Genomic DNA, 14,040 nt, shown 5'->3' with positions numbered 1-14,040 from the left:
AAGAGTTTTCTACATACATTAAAAGCTGGACAGTCCAAAAAGAGGAACCTTGCAAAACATGCATTGCGTAGGGTCTTCACCTTTAAGCAAAAATGCATGAGTCAGTCTTGTATGACCATCTGGTAAATACCACTTGATCAAATCTAGTTTTAAAAGAGATAAAAAATCAGTTTGAAATTTCCGGATGTATTTCATGTAATTTATTATTTGTACATGTATCCCACTCTTCGTGCCACTTGATTAAAAGCCTCCTTTGCAGCTGCAAGCTACTGTATGACTTTAGGAAATCTGGAATATAGAGAATGTGGACCACTTTTATCATACTTTTATGGTGCTTTTGCATCATTTTTGAAACTTAAAAAGCTTCAGTTCTCATTCACTGAAAATGCATTAGGAAAAAAACAAAAACAGTAGTAGGTCTACAATTCCTTGAAAATTTTCATTGTGTTTCTCATTTCTCTATGGTTCTCACTGTGTTATATGATAGAAAGTCATACAGATTTGGAATGACAAATTATTTTTTTTCTCCCTTTTGTGCTTGCACTGCTCCTTAAAATAACTCTGATGGGCACTCACACTTTGGCTCAAATTCTAGAATATTAAAGCTCCTCAGCCTCTACAGCAAATCAACACACAGGAAGGTCTCAATGCACTGAGAAAAAAAAATGCAGTGAATGGGAAAGCACATGAAAGAAGCTCCATTAATGAAACAAGAGCTTGAGAAAACAAAAAGCGTGCACATGCATCCTCCATTAGGGTCTTTTTGATCTTAGACATGTTCTCTAGGCCAGCGAGGGTTCATTTTATGCAGAATAGCATCTGCATAAAACCACAAAATGAGGTCTGCCAGATGCCTAATCAACACGTGATAAAGAATTAAGGCAGGAACTAAGGTAAATGTAAACACAATTGCACAATTATGGAAAAAAGAGCTAGAATTTGAATGTCTCCCAAGCAAAAATGGGTACTTAAGAAAATAAACATGACAAAAGAGCTTATTTAAATCAGCATTGCCAGAATTAATGCTACAAACAAGATATGATAGACAACAATCTCCTGCAGCTGCCACAGTCAAAATAATACGTTTTTCTATCAAAATAAGACTTTGTGCAATTTGAGAAATGGATTAATTTGTTTTCAGATGTCGGCGGATGGGGGGGTTTGGGGGTCTTTTATTAACAATCCAAGAGGGTAACACTGACAAACATAGGATAAAAACTCCACAACATAACTTTAAAGCAAGACAGGGGAATTGAGGAAAACACAGGGTATATAAACACATGGAACGTAATTAAGGAGAACTGAAACAGGTGGAGGACTAAATCACAACAGGTGAACAGAATAGACTATGATTAACTAAATGAACTGAACCAAATAGGGGCAGAAACAAACACATGACACTGGTAGTTTCAGATCCAGATTTCCAGATCCAATTAAACCAGGGAAAGGATCTGAATGGAAGTCAATTACTGGTGTCATGTGTCTTTTAAATAGATCATACAAATATTACAATGAAGAAACCCTGACCTCGGTCCAAGAATTTCAGACGAGGACATCTACTTTAAAAGAAAAGAGTGGTTATGAGGCATTTGAGATTAAATTCATTATGAAGGTAACCGATTCGGATGAAAAAAATCAACTCAGTCTCATAAAAATACGTACCTCTGCGTACATTTCTGCAACACCGTTTTTACGTACCTTATTGCACGTTTCGCCACAGTTTCAAAGAGAAATGTCCACTGAGTGGCGCTAAAACACGGGTTTAATACGTGAACCCTGGCACGTTTTTATTACGTTGATATAGGTACGTATTGCTGTGTTTTTATTGCGTTTCTTTAGGTACGTATTGCGGTGGTTCAGAATTCAAATATCCGGGGACTGTCGCTAAAAGTTAATGCTCTATCGTGTTGAAAGTATGCCCTACACCAAACCCAACCCTAAACCTACCCGATAGTGTTAACAAATGCAAAACTGATATAAAAAATTTTTTTTTGATGCAACCGTGCCATTTTTACTTTCTTATATGCAGATTTGAACTGTTTTGTTGAACTGTAGTTACACGGGATTCAAACCGGAGCTCCTCGCCTCTCAAGTACGTCTCCGTACTCCGTGAGCTACCGAACAAACCTATTGGTTATGAAAACCCATTAATATGAAGCTGGATATGTGCGCTGCTAACGTTCAAAATCATCAGATTTCAAATTTCCCAGCATATTAAAAATGTTTTGAAGTCACAACATAATACTCTTCAAGTAATTGTGCGAAAATGACGCTTTATTAATCGAAACTCTGTAAATCATACTCTGTGTGAAAATAATTTAAAAGGTGTCTGAGTTTTACTGCCTCTAGTGTTCATTTTTTTGGAAACTGCAGTGATATGTACTTATTGGTACGTATTTCGCGTCTTGCAAAAATGTGCCCCCAGGTATGTATTTGCCATGAGACTGGGTTGAAAAAAATATAGGTAATAATGCATAGGTCTATAATGCATATTAAAAATACATTTCAACCTTCCAATAAATGGGAGGAAGAAGGTGCTCTAGAGCTACTTTTTAAAAATAAACCATACATTTTAAAATATTTAAATACTTTTAAATTATACAATACAGAATATTATTATTACTTTATATTATATTATATTATATTATATTATATTATAAAGTGAATGGGGCACAAATCTAGTGTGTCTGGACCTTAACAGGCACAAAAGTCAGAAGGGACACAGCATGGGTGCTGCCTAACTGTGTCTCCATCCAACGTCTCCATTACACCTGAATGCCGTTAGGGGGAAATGATGGTAGTAAAGGTAGTGCACGCCAACAAGGACAAATGGCTGTGTGGTGCAGGAAGAAAAAGCAAGGGGTTTAATCTAGAAGTGTTTATGTCAGTCCTGGAGAGATGCAGCCCTGCAGAGTTTTGCTTCAACCCTAATCAAACACACATGAACAAGCTAATCAAGGTCTGAACGGTTACTAGGAAGCTACAGGCAGGTGTTTTAATTAGGGTTGGAGCTCTCCAGGACCGGAGTTCACCACCCCTGGTTTATGTTGTTATGAACAGATGGCATATGTGGCTAATGGCCAGAAAGAACAAGCAAACATAGGCTAAGGCAGAGGGTCACATTCCTTCACATAAATTAGTATATGTAATGACCAGTGTTGGGGGTAACTCATTACAAGTAATGTGAGTTACGTAATCAGATTACGTTTTTCAAGTAACTAGTAAAGTAACGCATTACTTTTTTAATTTACAAGAAAATATCTGAGTTACTTTTTCAAAAAAGTAATGCCAGTTGTAATGTTTTCCCATTTATTGACTGACAGCTCTCCTGTCCCCATATTGGGAGAAACTGGAAGTGCAGAGGTGTTGTGCGCGCTGTGTGAACATGATGTTACTGTAGTTCTAGACTAAATGTGAATGTGCATTAATTCATCCCACTTACAAAAAACAGATTTAGTATTCATCAAAATGAATTAAAACAGTGAAATGCAAACTCAGATTATGCAAACCTGCAATAATTAAATGTTAAATAACACAAATGTATCTAATCCCTTTTTATTAACCAATATATTTGCTGCTGACCTTTGATGATCCAGTTCAACCATACTAATAAGCAAAAATGACTTCAGATAAACTAACAATTGTGCTTTGTTTTTTTATTGCTGAAGAGTGTTTCTTCTCCTGCGTTCTACTGTACAGACGTGATTTTACTTTTGCTTCAGCCTGAGGTTTATTCATTACACTTTTTGGTGTGAAAGGGCTTTTATATTTGCTATAAATAGAACTTCTTATATTAAAAACAATCAAGCCCTGCTTATATTTAAAAAGTAACGCGAATGTAATGCAAAAGTAATATAATGCATTACTTTCCATAAAAAGTAACTAAGTAACGTAATTAGTTACTATTTTAGGGAGTAACACAATATTGTAATGCATTACTTTTAAAAGTAACTTGGTGGTGTGAGGGTAATGATGAGTGAAGAGACTGTGATATTAGTGCTCCCATCATTAGAATGGAGGCAAATACCATTTTTTGTGCAAACAAAAATTTTATTTGTACCATTGGTTGTGCATGTGGCAAAGCAACAGCAGACCAGTCAAAGAAAAAGCATGCAATCCAGATGTTGGAGACCACACTGAAAACCTCTGATTCAAGAACACGGTTTATGAATTTTTACAATTCCTAATGGTTCCAAAAGGAGGTTTTCACAAGTGATGTCACTGAAAGAACCATTTTGGGTTCCTCAAAAAACCTTAAAATAACCTTTTTTTCCCCCTTAGTGTAAAGAAATAATCTCAAGCACTTTTTTTCCCACTAAAAAGTACCTTTATGCAAAGGAAAGATTTCATGGACATTAAAGGTTCTTCATGAAACAATACATGTCAATAAAGAACTAATCAGATTTCTAACACTGATCACGTTAATTTCTTTGAACAAAAGGTCAGAGGCATCACAAGATGCCTTTGGATGATTGTCAAATCATGATGGAAAACATGATCATCAGATGTTGCACATGTTGCATTAATAATTAAATGTGGTTATAAAGTCATATTAAACGTAAGGGGAAAAAATCAACAGTGGTTTCCGAAAAACACACACATACATATGTTTTTTCGGAAAGCACTGTTGATACAACAGTGAAACCATATATATATATATAATTTCCGTACCCACTGTATATATATATATATGGTTTCACTGTTGTATCAACAGTGCTTTCCGAAAAAAACATATATATATATATATATATATATATATATATATATATAATATATGGATATATATAAGCAAATACTGAAGAGTTTAGAATTGAATTATTATTGCAGTGAGTAATATGTTTCTGGCATGTTGTATGTTTTGCAACAATTCTTTTTAACCCTTACTGATGCAGTGCAGTGACAGTGACTTTTTTGTGGCCAAAAAATTATACAAGAAAAAGTATACAATAAAATTTCAAAATTAAAATTTTAACTGAAAACAAAGCATGATGCGTGTCATATTTCTGGACATCTTGAAATGCACTTCTTTATAAAAATGCACAAAAACGTTAAATAAATGTAAATATTAAATGTAAAATACATGCATGAACAGACGAGTCTGTGTGTTTGGATAGATGACCAAATTGTTGGTCATTATCCTCATACTAAAAAGTGGAAAATATTTATAAAGAACAAGCAGATATGTCTAGACTTTTGACTGCTACAGTAACCGAAACCGTAAATAGAAACAAATAGCCACAGGAGCTTATAAATTATTACTAAGAAATGCTGGAGGCTCAATACACCAATCTAGGAGAAAAGTAGTGTTTGGATGGCACAGATTACCCCTGTGGTGAAAGAGCACCAGCAAATAAACATCTCAGTGGGAGGACACATGGCTAAGCAGAGATACCACTTCTGTAAATGACAATCTAGAGCACATGAAAAAAAAATGGTAATAAATCTCTAATGTGTTCTAAGTGCTGTGAGCTCCACTTAGAAAAACACTCCTGTCGGCCTGTATGAATAGCTCAGGAAAAGTGGTTTATAAAAAGCTCTGGTTGAGTAATTGTGAATAACAAAATACTATTTCAATTAGCCTATTCTTAAAAGGCAAGTTTACATGCCCTTCATAGTGCCCAAATGGAGATCAATATAAAAACAATTAATATACAAGTGGTATTACGACAGGCATGTTGTTAAAAGGAAGATATAAATATTATGCAGGACAACATGGGGGTCTCTGGTCAATATTTTATTCTCATTTATTCATTTTAAATGTGTTTTGTGGCTCAGTCTTTCATGAAGTCTTAGCTTATTGTAATAGGCTGTCAGAAAAGCAAGTAGAAAAGCAAATCGATGATTTACTTTTTATATAAAAACAATAAATATAACAACAATTCCACCAGCAGACTGAGAGCTCATTAAATGTGAAACTTACTGCAAAATCTTTTGTCAACTAAGCAACATGAAAGATGTTTTCATCAAAAAAAACATTTTCTAGTGCATAACCTGTGAGAGGATGTCAAGGAAAATACAAAGGGCAGTAAACACATGGCTGGTTTACAAAGAGCGAGCAGATTCAACATATGCAGAAGAAGAAAAAAAAGAGTGAAACAAGTGTGTGTCTTTGGACCAGTTCACTGCATGTCATTTTAGGGCACAGAGAGCATCTGTCATTTATGCTGGCAGAGACTGATGGATAAGCCATGCTGAGATGCTCAAATAACATCCATCTCACAGAGGTGAACTAGGTCAGTGATGACATTTGGAAAGTTGCTGATGTTTCTTTAGGAAAATGTAACCCTCCTGCTTTGTGGTTATGGTAGTGTTGTAGCATGAAAAAAAGATGTTGTAGTCTGACCCCAAACTGTTATGGTTGGAGTCTGTTAAATGAAAATTTAAACGGGCAAAAAATGTACTCCCCCTCAAAGATGTACATGCATTTGTTTCTTCATCTGAACAGGTTTGGATAAATTTAATATTACATCACTTGCTTGCATTCTGCAGTGAATGGGTACCATCAGAATGATGGAGTTGATTTTTTTTTCACAAGATATTAATCGTGGAGTGGAGACGTGTGGATTCCTTGTGTATTACTGTGATTTTTTTTTACTGTGTTTTTATTAGCTGTTTGGACTCTCATTCTGACGGCACCCATTCACTGCAGAGGATCCAGCAATCAGATGATCAGCTAGTGATGTAATGCTACATTTCTCCAAATCTGTTCAGATGAAGAAACAACTCATCTACATCTTGGATTACCTGAGTGTTAAGTACATTTTCAGCCAGTTTTAATTTTGGGTGAAGTATTCCTTTAAATAGATAAAACAATGTTATTACTATGAATGATTTACACAATTTTAAAAGAGATAATTAGAACATTTAACATTTCATCATTGCGTCGCAGAAATAACCAGCAGAAATTTGTTTTAATCATAGTAATCATTCACATCCCAAGTGATGACAGATAAGCATCTCCTAGATGTATTTAAGTTAATATCCTGCTAATGTGTCCAGATAAGCACCTTCCAGATTTATTGGAGTTAATACTTGCTAATGAGCTTTTTATATAACATGTCATCATGTTAGTACACGAAATTCTAATAGATTTTTTTTATAGTTTTATTGAAGGAAACCTGATTGCATAGGATCCCAAATCCCTCAATATGTTTGAGCAAATCAAGACTTTGGCTATAGGGTACATTGATAAACCTCCAGGATTTCACATTTGTTTACATACAAACAGAAATAGTAAATCACTACGGAGCACTTGAGTGCTAAACACGATCACATTAACGCTGAGATGAACCACCCATTCAATGTTTGCTTTGAAGACAGAAGCACAAACAGTCACTTTCTCTTACACTTTGGTTTGATAGATCTTCACTGTAGTGAGGGTGCCATCTAGTCCCCGAACAGCATGGCTTAAAGCTCACTGCAGCATTCCGAACCTTCCCCTGTAATGAATCTGCTATTGATCTAGAGCTACAGGCTCACATACGGCTAGACCTCGGGCCCCTTGGACAGGAAAGCAATCATAATATCCACTCTCAGTGGTATGACTCCTCAAGAAATCCCTGAAGGTACAGCACACATTTCTGCAAGGTATTGTTTTGCACCTAGTACTCACAGAAAAACAAATGTAGATAAAATCAAGGACCCCAAGCTATCGGTTTTTTGATTGCTGAACATGTCCGCAAAAGCTCATTCATACAGTAGATTGAATGCTACTTAGAAAACAATGAAGAAATCAAAGTCTGTTAGAAGTAGGAAGGAAGGCAGAGTCCTTCTAATATCATTTTTATTTTCTTATGTTGCTATGATATACATACTACTGCTGAAAGGCTTGTCACAATGAAAAACTGATACATGAGGACAGAAATACACATGAGTCTACATGAAATATAACCTGCAAGCCCTTTTAAACTAACACACAGGTGACAAAATCCATTTTGAAAGTCATCTGATTAAATCTTCTAATCATACATGTGGCCTATCAATCTGAGAAATCGTCAAAATACACCAAAATTTTCACTTGAGACTTAAAATGACACTGTTCTACTTAACACTCACTATTAAAGGATTATTTTTGATTGTAGAAGAACAGAGCTAGCAAACCAAATAATGCCCAATGCACAGTGTATTGGTGCTGAGGTACCAGGATTAGGCACTTGAGTAATTAGAACTCTGCCAAAAATGGGGGGCAAGTTTCCAGTTATCAAGGCAGAGCTTAACTGATGGCCTTTTTTTTGTTTGTTTTTTGGCAGTGATTATGTACTTGCTCTACTTGGTCAGCACTATAAAAGAAGAACAAAAATATCCCATAAATCCAGCATTTAATATTCTGTTCTGAAACACCATTAAATTAGCATACAAATTACTAAAAACCAATTCAAGAAATAATGGGATAAGCACCTGCAGAAAAAAACAGAGCTTCTGCAGCTTCCTGTCGTGAGGCACAAAGCGGCCACCACAGAGACTGCAGGACTTATGTAGGTCGACTGAGGGTACGTGAATGGGAACACTGAATTGCATCACAGAACAATTGTCAACATATTAATTGTGCGAAAACCCAAGAAAAACATTCACAATCGAATCAAATAATACTGGAACTCGGGAGGAGTAGGGCAAGATGTGTCATTTTTATAATCAATCAAACTGGACCAAATATTTAAAAAGGACTCCGCTCAATAAGCAGCTGCATACTGAATAAGAGGTGGTTTTTAATTCTAAAAAAGTGCCGTTTTGCCTGTCAAACAAAATTTTCTGCAGCAGACAATTTATTGTCAAAGCAAATAAATAAAAGATACATTTCATGCATGTTTGGCTTTTGGTAAGCTTCGGTTCCAATTGCGCAAAATACTATTATTAGAAAATATTTAAAATAAAATATTCTCAAAATTAAAACATTTTTCTTCTACATGAAAATGTCAATGTACAGGGCAAATAAGACTTTGGAATTGTTTTTTGTCCAGCGAATATTTTTTTTTAAGTGCATACAAATACAGGTTTCTCAATGATTCCTTGTTTCTCCTTTACTTGAAGACAAACTGAGTAAATGACACATCTTACCCCACTCTCCCTTATAAGGCTTGCTGTAATGCCATCATCAATGTGCCAAACACATTCACTCCTACACTGCATTGACTGATGCTAGAGAACAGTGCTGATTGTGTCAAAGTCCTTACTAATTTGGGAGCTACTTGGCAGGGACTTGAGGTACTCCAGATGCCTCCTAGCATCTTCCTGGTTATGCCGTACATAATAGATGACATAAGCGATAACCATCGTGAACCAACCAAACATGGTGACAAACATAGCCACATCTGTAGTCTTATGGTGGAAGTTACAAAAGTTTATGCCCGAATCCAAGACTTGGATGACAGGCTTGCCGGCGTACTCTTCCTGAACAGAGGTGTGGCAGCTCACCTCGTTCACAGTCTCAGGATCCAGCCTGAGTTCGCGCAACACCTCCTGAAGGGTGCACTCACAGTGCCACGGGTTGTTGGACAGGCTGATCTTGGCATGCAGCCGAGCGAAGGCCTCCTTAGGGACGCTTTGCATTTGATTATGGGACAGGTCGAGTGCACGCAAGCTCTCCGTGACACCTTGAAAAGCCCCAGCGTCCACGATTTCGATGGCGTTCCTTGACAAGTCCAGCTCTTGGAGCCAGGGAAGGTTTTTAAAAGCCTGGTTTGGGATTTTGGTGATGTGATTGGAGGACAGAAGAAGCGACACAGTATCGTGAGGAAGGTTGGAGGGAATCTCTTCTAGGTTGCGAGAGGAACACTGCACTACCGTCAAGCCATTCTTCTCGGAGCAGTGGCAACTCTTGGGACACGCAAAACCCAATGCACTCAAACAAATCACAGCTAAAATGAATCTCAAGATAAGGGGACAGCCATGAGGGATGAAGACTTTCCTTGACACATGAACCCCTCCAGGGAAAGTCATGTCCAGCTTCTTACTTTCTGAATGCTCTACACTTCAAGGGCAGTCATTGTTAATCCAAGTCATACTGAAAAATTTATGAATAAACATTACAGGTCACGGTGTCATTCCAACAGCGGGAGTTTTTCCTTATTAACGCCCTGTGAGCACTTGTGGAGTAGGGATTTATAATTTTCAGGTGTTTGAAGTCATTGTAAGTGTCCCGGAGAGAATCCAAATGAGTCCATCAACATCTGAAAGGCAATTAAACATTTGAGAGGGTAATGTTCTACAGCCAAGTTTTAATTAGAAGCCAAAAGTAGAAGAAGGATGTGAAGAGGGCTCCATTCACTTAACAACCCTCCTGCCAAGTCTGGAAACTGCAAGAATGAAAGGAGAACAGAAGAATCACCCACACAAACAGACGTTAATGTGAAGTAGCATGAATTAATATTTGATCAATTTAAATATGAATTAAAGGTGGCTTTAAAGGCATGGTTCACACAAAAATTCTCTCAACCTTTTGTCATTCTGAACCTGTATGAGTTTCTTTCTTCTGTGGAACATGGAAAAGGTATTTTTAGTAATATCTCAGTGTTTTTTTTTTCTCCATACAACTGAAGTCAATGGTAACCAAAACTATCTGGTTTCCAACATTCATCAAAATGACAAGAACAACATGGGGGTAAGTAAATGATGACAGAATTTTCATTTTTGGTGAATTACTATAAAATATCCTTTGTAACATGCAAAGCAATGTATCACAGAGTGCTCTGACCTGAAATGGCTCCAGCCATGACAAAACAATTTTACTTAAGTCCCATAATCTTGCAGATAAATACCTTTTTTATGCTGCATATAATCTCATTATATGATAAAGGACTGATTTATTAAAACAAAAATCAATTTCTCATTTACTCCATAGCAACACAAAGCTCATTAGTGGCTATTAGAAACTCTAATGATAGAACAAAAAAATGAATCAAAATTTTCCCATCAGTGAAATACAATAGGAGGAAATAGGCAGAATATTCCAGTTGTTTTTAATACTGACAAACTCCAAAAAGGACAACAAAAAAAGCTTCAGGCATATCATAAATGTTGTCAATACGACAACTATATTTCAAGTCTTGTGAAAAAATATGATTCAATTAGAGTTGATTATTCAAACAAAGCTTGGAGCAGATACGACCTTCTGTTGTTTGTGTCGTGAAAGAATGAAAATAAAACACTCAGAACAACATGAGGGTGTGGAAAACATCTCAAGATTTTCATTTCAGGTTTCTAAACTTGCATGAAGGGAGAGGAATACTTCATTAGAGAACAGATCATAACAATGAACTCCTTACATTGAGCCGATCAATCAAATCAAGACTGCCCTTTGAGGAACCAGTCTACACGGATGGCTTGTACTTTGTCAAAACCCCCTCTGCTGAGACAGCAACTCATTTTACAAGTGGCCGTAAGGCAGGTAGATGACATATATGCCGAACGCATGCTGCAGTGAAGCGACTTCCATTCTTTCCAGTGAAACTTAGTCACAGGCAGCACTCGAGACATGTGGAATGCATCATCTTGAAAATGTCGAAATAAGATTAATTCACTGGCAATATACAGTGAGCAATAAGCAACACAGCTCAGGATTGATTGCTGGTTCAGCAGCAGCTGAGTAACAGAAGCTGATTATTGTGATGGATGCTAAAACCACATGCCACATTTAGAATCCAATAGGATGCAAGTACATGGTTAATCTATGAAGGTGTGTTGCGAAAGACAGTGAGATTGTGACAGTACAGCTCCAGCAAGCACGGCACGTTGCATTTTGGTTGCAGTTAGATATTGTCACAGAAGTGCCTTTTAAAAACATCCAACAGAAACCACACATACCACTGAAAAATAGCGAATGCAACCACAATTTAAAATGTAAGAAACGTCGATAATTATACCTTGCAGGTTTTCTTTAATATTAAAAAAAATCTATATTTTTATAATGGAATCAAAACCTGCTTAAAATGCAACGTTTGTAGGATGCTTTATCTTAGCATAATCAACTTAATAGAGTTAATATACCTGAATACAAACATGCCATTTGTCTCCTTTTTTTAAGCTTACAGGAAATTTAACTTGCAAAAATGTTACTTTAATTAATTGTGAATATTCATATTGCTTCACTACATTGTTAGGCTAATAGAAGAAGGAGCGCACTATACATTCATGTTTCCGTCGCGAGTCTGTTTGTGTTTTCTGAGGTAGGCTAAGGCACCTATAACCTCAAGAAAAAATATAGCAATATCTTCTAAATAACATGAGTGCAATGTCATATGTAGCTGTAAAACGGAATAAAAAACAGAAGGAACTATGCCGACTATTTATGATTTAGACTTAGGGCTACAATAACCATACAGCCTATTGACAATATTTGAGCGAACTATTGAAAAGAAACAAGACAGACAAGGTTTAATATCATATCATATCATTTTATATCAGTGAAACAAAGAGTTACCGTCTAGAAAACTACAAAAGACGTAAAAACAGTCAAACTAAAATAATACTGCAAAAAAAAAAACATTGCATGGCCATATAAAGACAAGACAAATCCCCAGCACTTTCCAAAATTAGTTACATTTACGAACTTAATGCATTTAGCCTATAGCCTACCCTTTTCATGTGTGGTTTCAAATAGAAAAAGATTAGAAAGTTAGCCTTTTTAATATAAACTGAATGCTTCATAATGACTTACCATACTTGTTGATAGTTCAGTGGGATCAGTCGCCTTTGCAGTGAGTAAACGTGAAGAGCACACAGCAGCTATAAGACATCCGCCTTGCGCTGATTGGATGCTGAGCCCTGCGCGCTGCTCCGGAGGCTGATGGTGCGCTCGCTCCACCCGCATCTCACCGACTGCTCGTCGTGGGGATTTTGATTCATTCCAGTGATTCGAATCTTTAGAATCAGTTCACCCCAAAGATTTGTTCACTTGCGTTTTCAAGTGGATTAGTGGAATCCTTTGACTAATGTAACTGGTTCACTTTAACGTAACACATAACACTTTTCTTGCAATAATTCTTATATGAATATCTTACGAGCTAAGGTAAAATCCCCAAAGTGAAGTTCATGAAAGACAGCTTTAGCCTAATTCCCATAGTGTTTCATGCTTTCTTTCTATCGAATGGTTTCCTAATCTTGAGCACCACGCCCAAAGAATTCGTGTTTTACCGGAGATGTACGTTTGCAGTCTATTTGGAATATAGTAAAAAAAAGTACCATGGTCCGCAAAATATTGACAACAAGAAACGCCTGAGTTGTCCTTGAGCCACGAGTGGCGCAAATAAACAAATAGCCTACTACAACGCCACCAAATCATTAAAAAATCTTCTGAGAAGTGTTGGGAGCGTTCAAAACATGTTTCAAAACAGAGTGCTTTTCAAAATTAGCCTAGTTACGTTTTTTTTTTCTATCCAAGTCATGTGATTTCGTCATACTGTTTCGAAATTATCTTAAAGGGGTCATATGATGCGATTTCAATTTTTCCTTTCTCTTTGGCGTGTTACAAGCTCTTGGTGCATAAAGAAGACCTGTAAAGTTGCAAACACTAAAGTCTCAAAACCAAAGAGATATTCTTTATAAAAGTTAAGAGTTAACCACGCCTATCTAAAACGGCTCGTTCTAACACGCCCCCACATATCTACCTCACTATGTGGGAAGATTTGCATAAAGCCACTCAAATATTCATGCAAAGATAGAAGGCGTAACTTTTATTCTCGCTGTAGTATTGTTGACGCTGCAGCCATGTCCTAAAGACGCCGTGCGCTTTGTTGTGAAAGCGAAACTACTTTGTTTGGTCTTCCAAAAGAGGACGATATCCGCTTCGTCATGCCTAGAGCTGATCTGTGCTGGTCGCTGAGGGAATACATCAACTTTCACCCCTGCTGCCTCAGCTCACTCTATCCCAGCCTCAATGCATGCTAAGCCGAGGCTTCCCCTCACGCTTGGCCGCTGTGTTTTTCGTTGCCACTGATGATTCAAACGTGAGTTTTGGGCAGTAGAATAGCACTTGTTGTTTGTAATTTCTCCGATCACAAATGCAGACAGAGTTTTATGTTTACGCGGCGTGATGCAATGCAACGC

General features: G+C 36.9%; 1 protein-coding gene across 1 annotated transcript; it reads right to left on the bottom strand.

Moving 5' to 3' along the window:
* Nucleotides 1-7,213: 7,213 nt before the first annotated feature.
* On the bottom strand, nucleotides 7,214-12,861 carry LOC107602160 (leucine-rich repeat-containing protein 3). The gene is made up of 2 exons (XM_016294584.1): nucleotides 12,653-12,861; nucleotides 7,214-10,292 (listed from the first exon to the last, which is right to left on the bottom strand). Exon 2 carries the CDS (start codon nucleotides 9,934-9,936, stop codon nucleotides 9,136-9,138), a length of 801 nt encoding a protein of 266 aa, XP_016150070.1. The 5' UTR covers nucleotides 9,937-10,292; nucleotides 12,653-12,861; the 3' UTR covers nucleotides 7,214-9,135.
* Between the last annotated feature and the right edge of the window lie 1,179 nt (nucleotides 12,862-14,040).

The sequence above is a fragment of the Sinocyclocheilus grahami genome, unplaced genomic scaffold (assembly GCF_001515645.1).
Source record: "Sinocyclocheilus grahami isolate Dianchi unplaced genomic scaffold, SAMN03320097.WGS_v1.1 scaffold320.1, whole genome shotgun sequence".
NCBI classification, from domain to species: Eukaryota; Metazoa; Chordata; class Actinopteri; order Cypriniformes; family Cyprinidae; genus Sinocyclocheilus; species Sinocyclocheilus grahami.
Note: the sequence above shows the minus strand (reverse complement) of the source record. Positions and strands in the feature narration are given on the sequence as shown.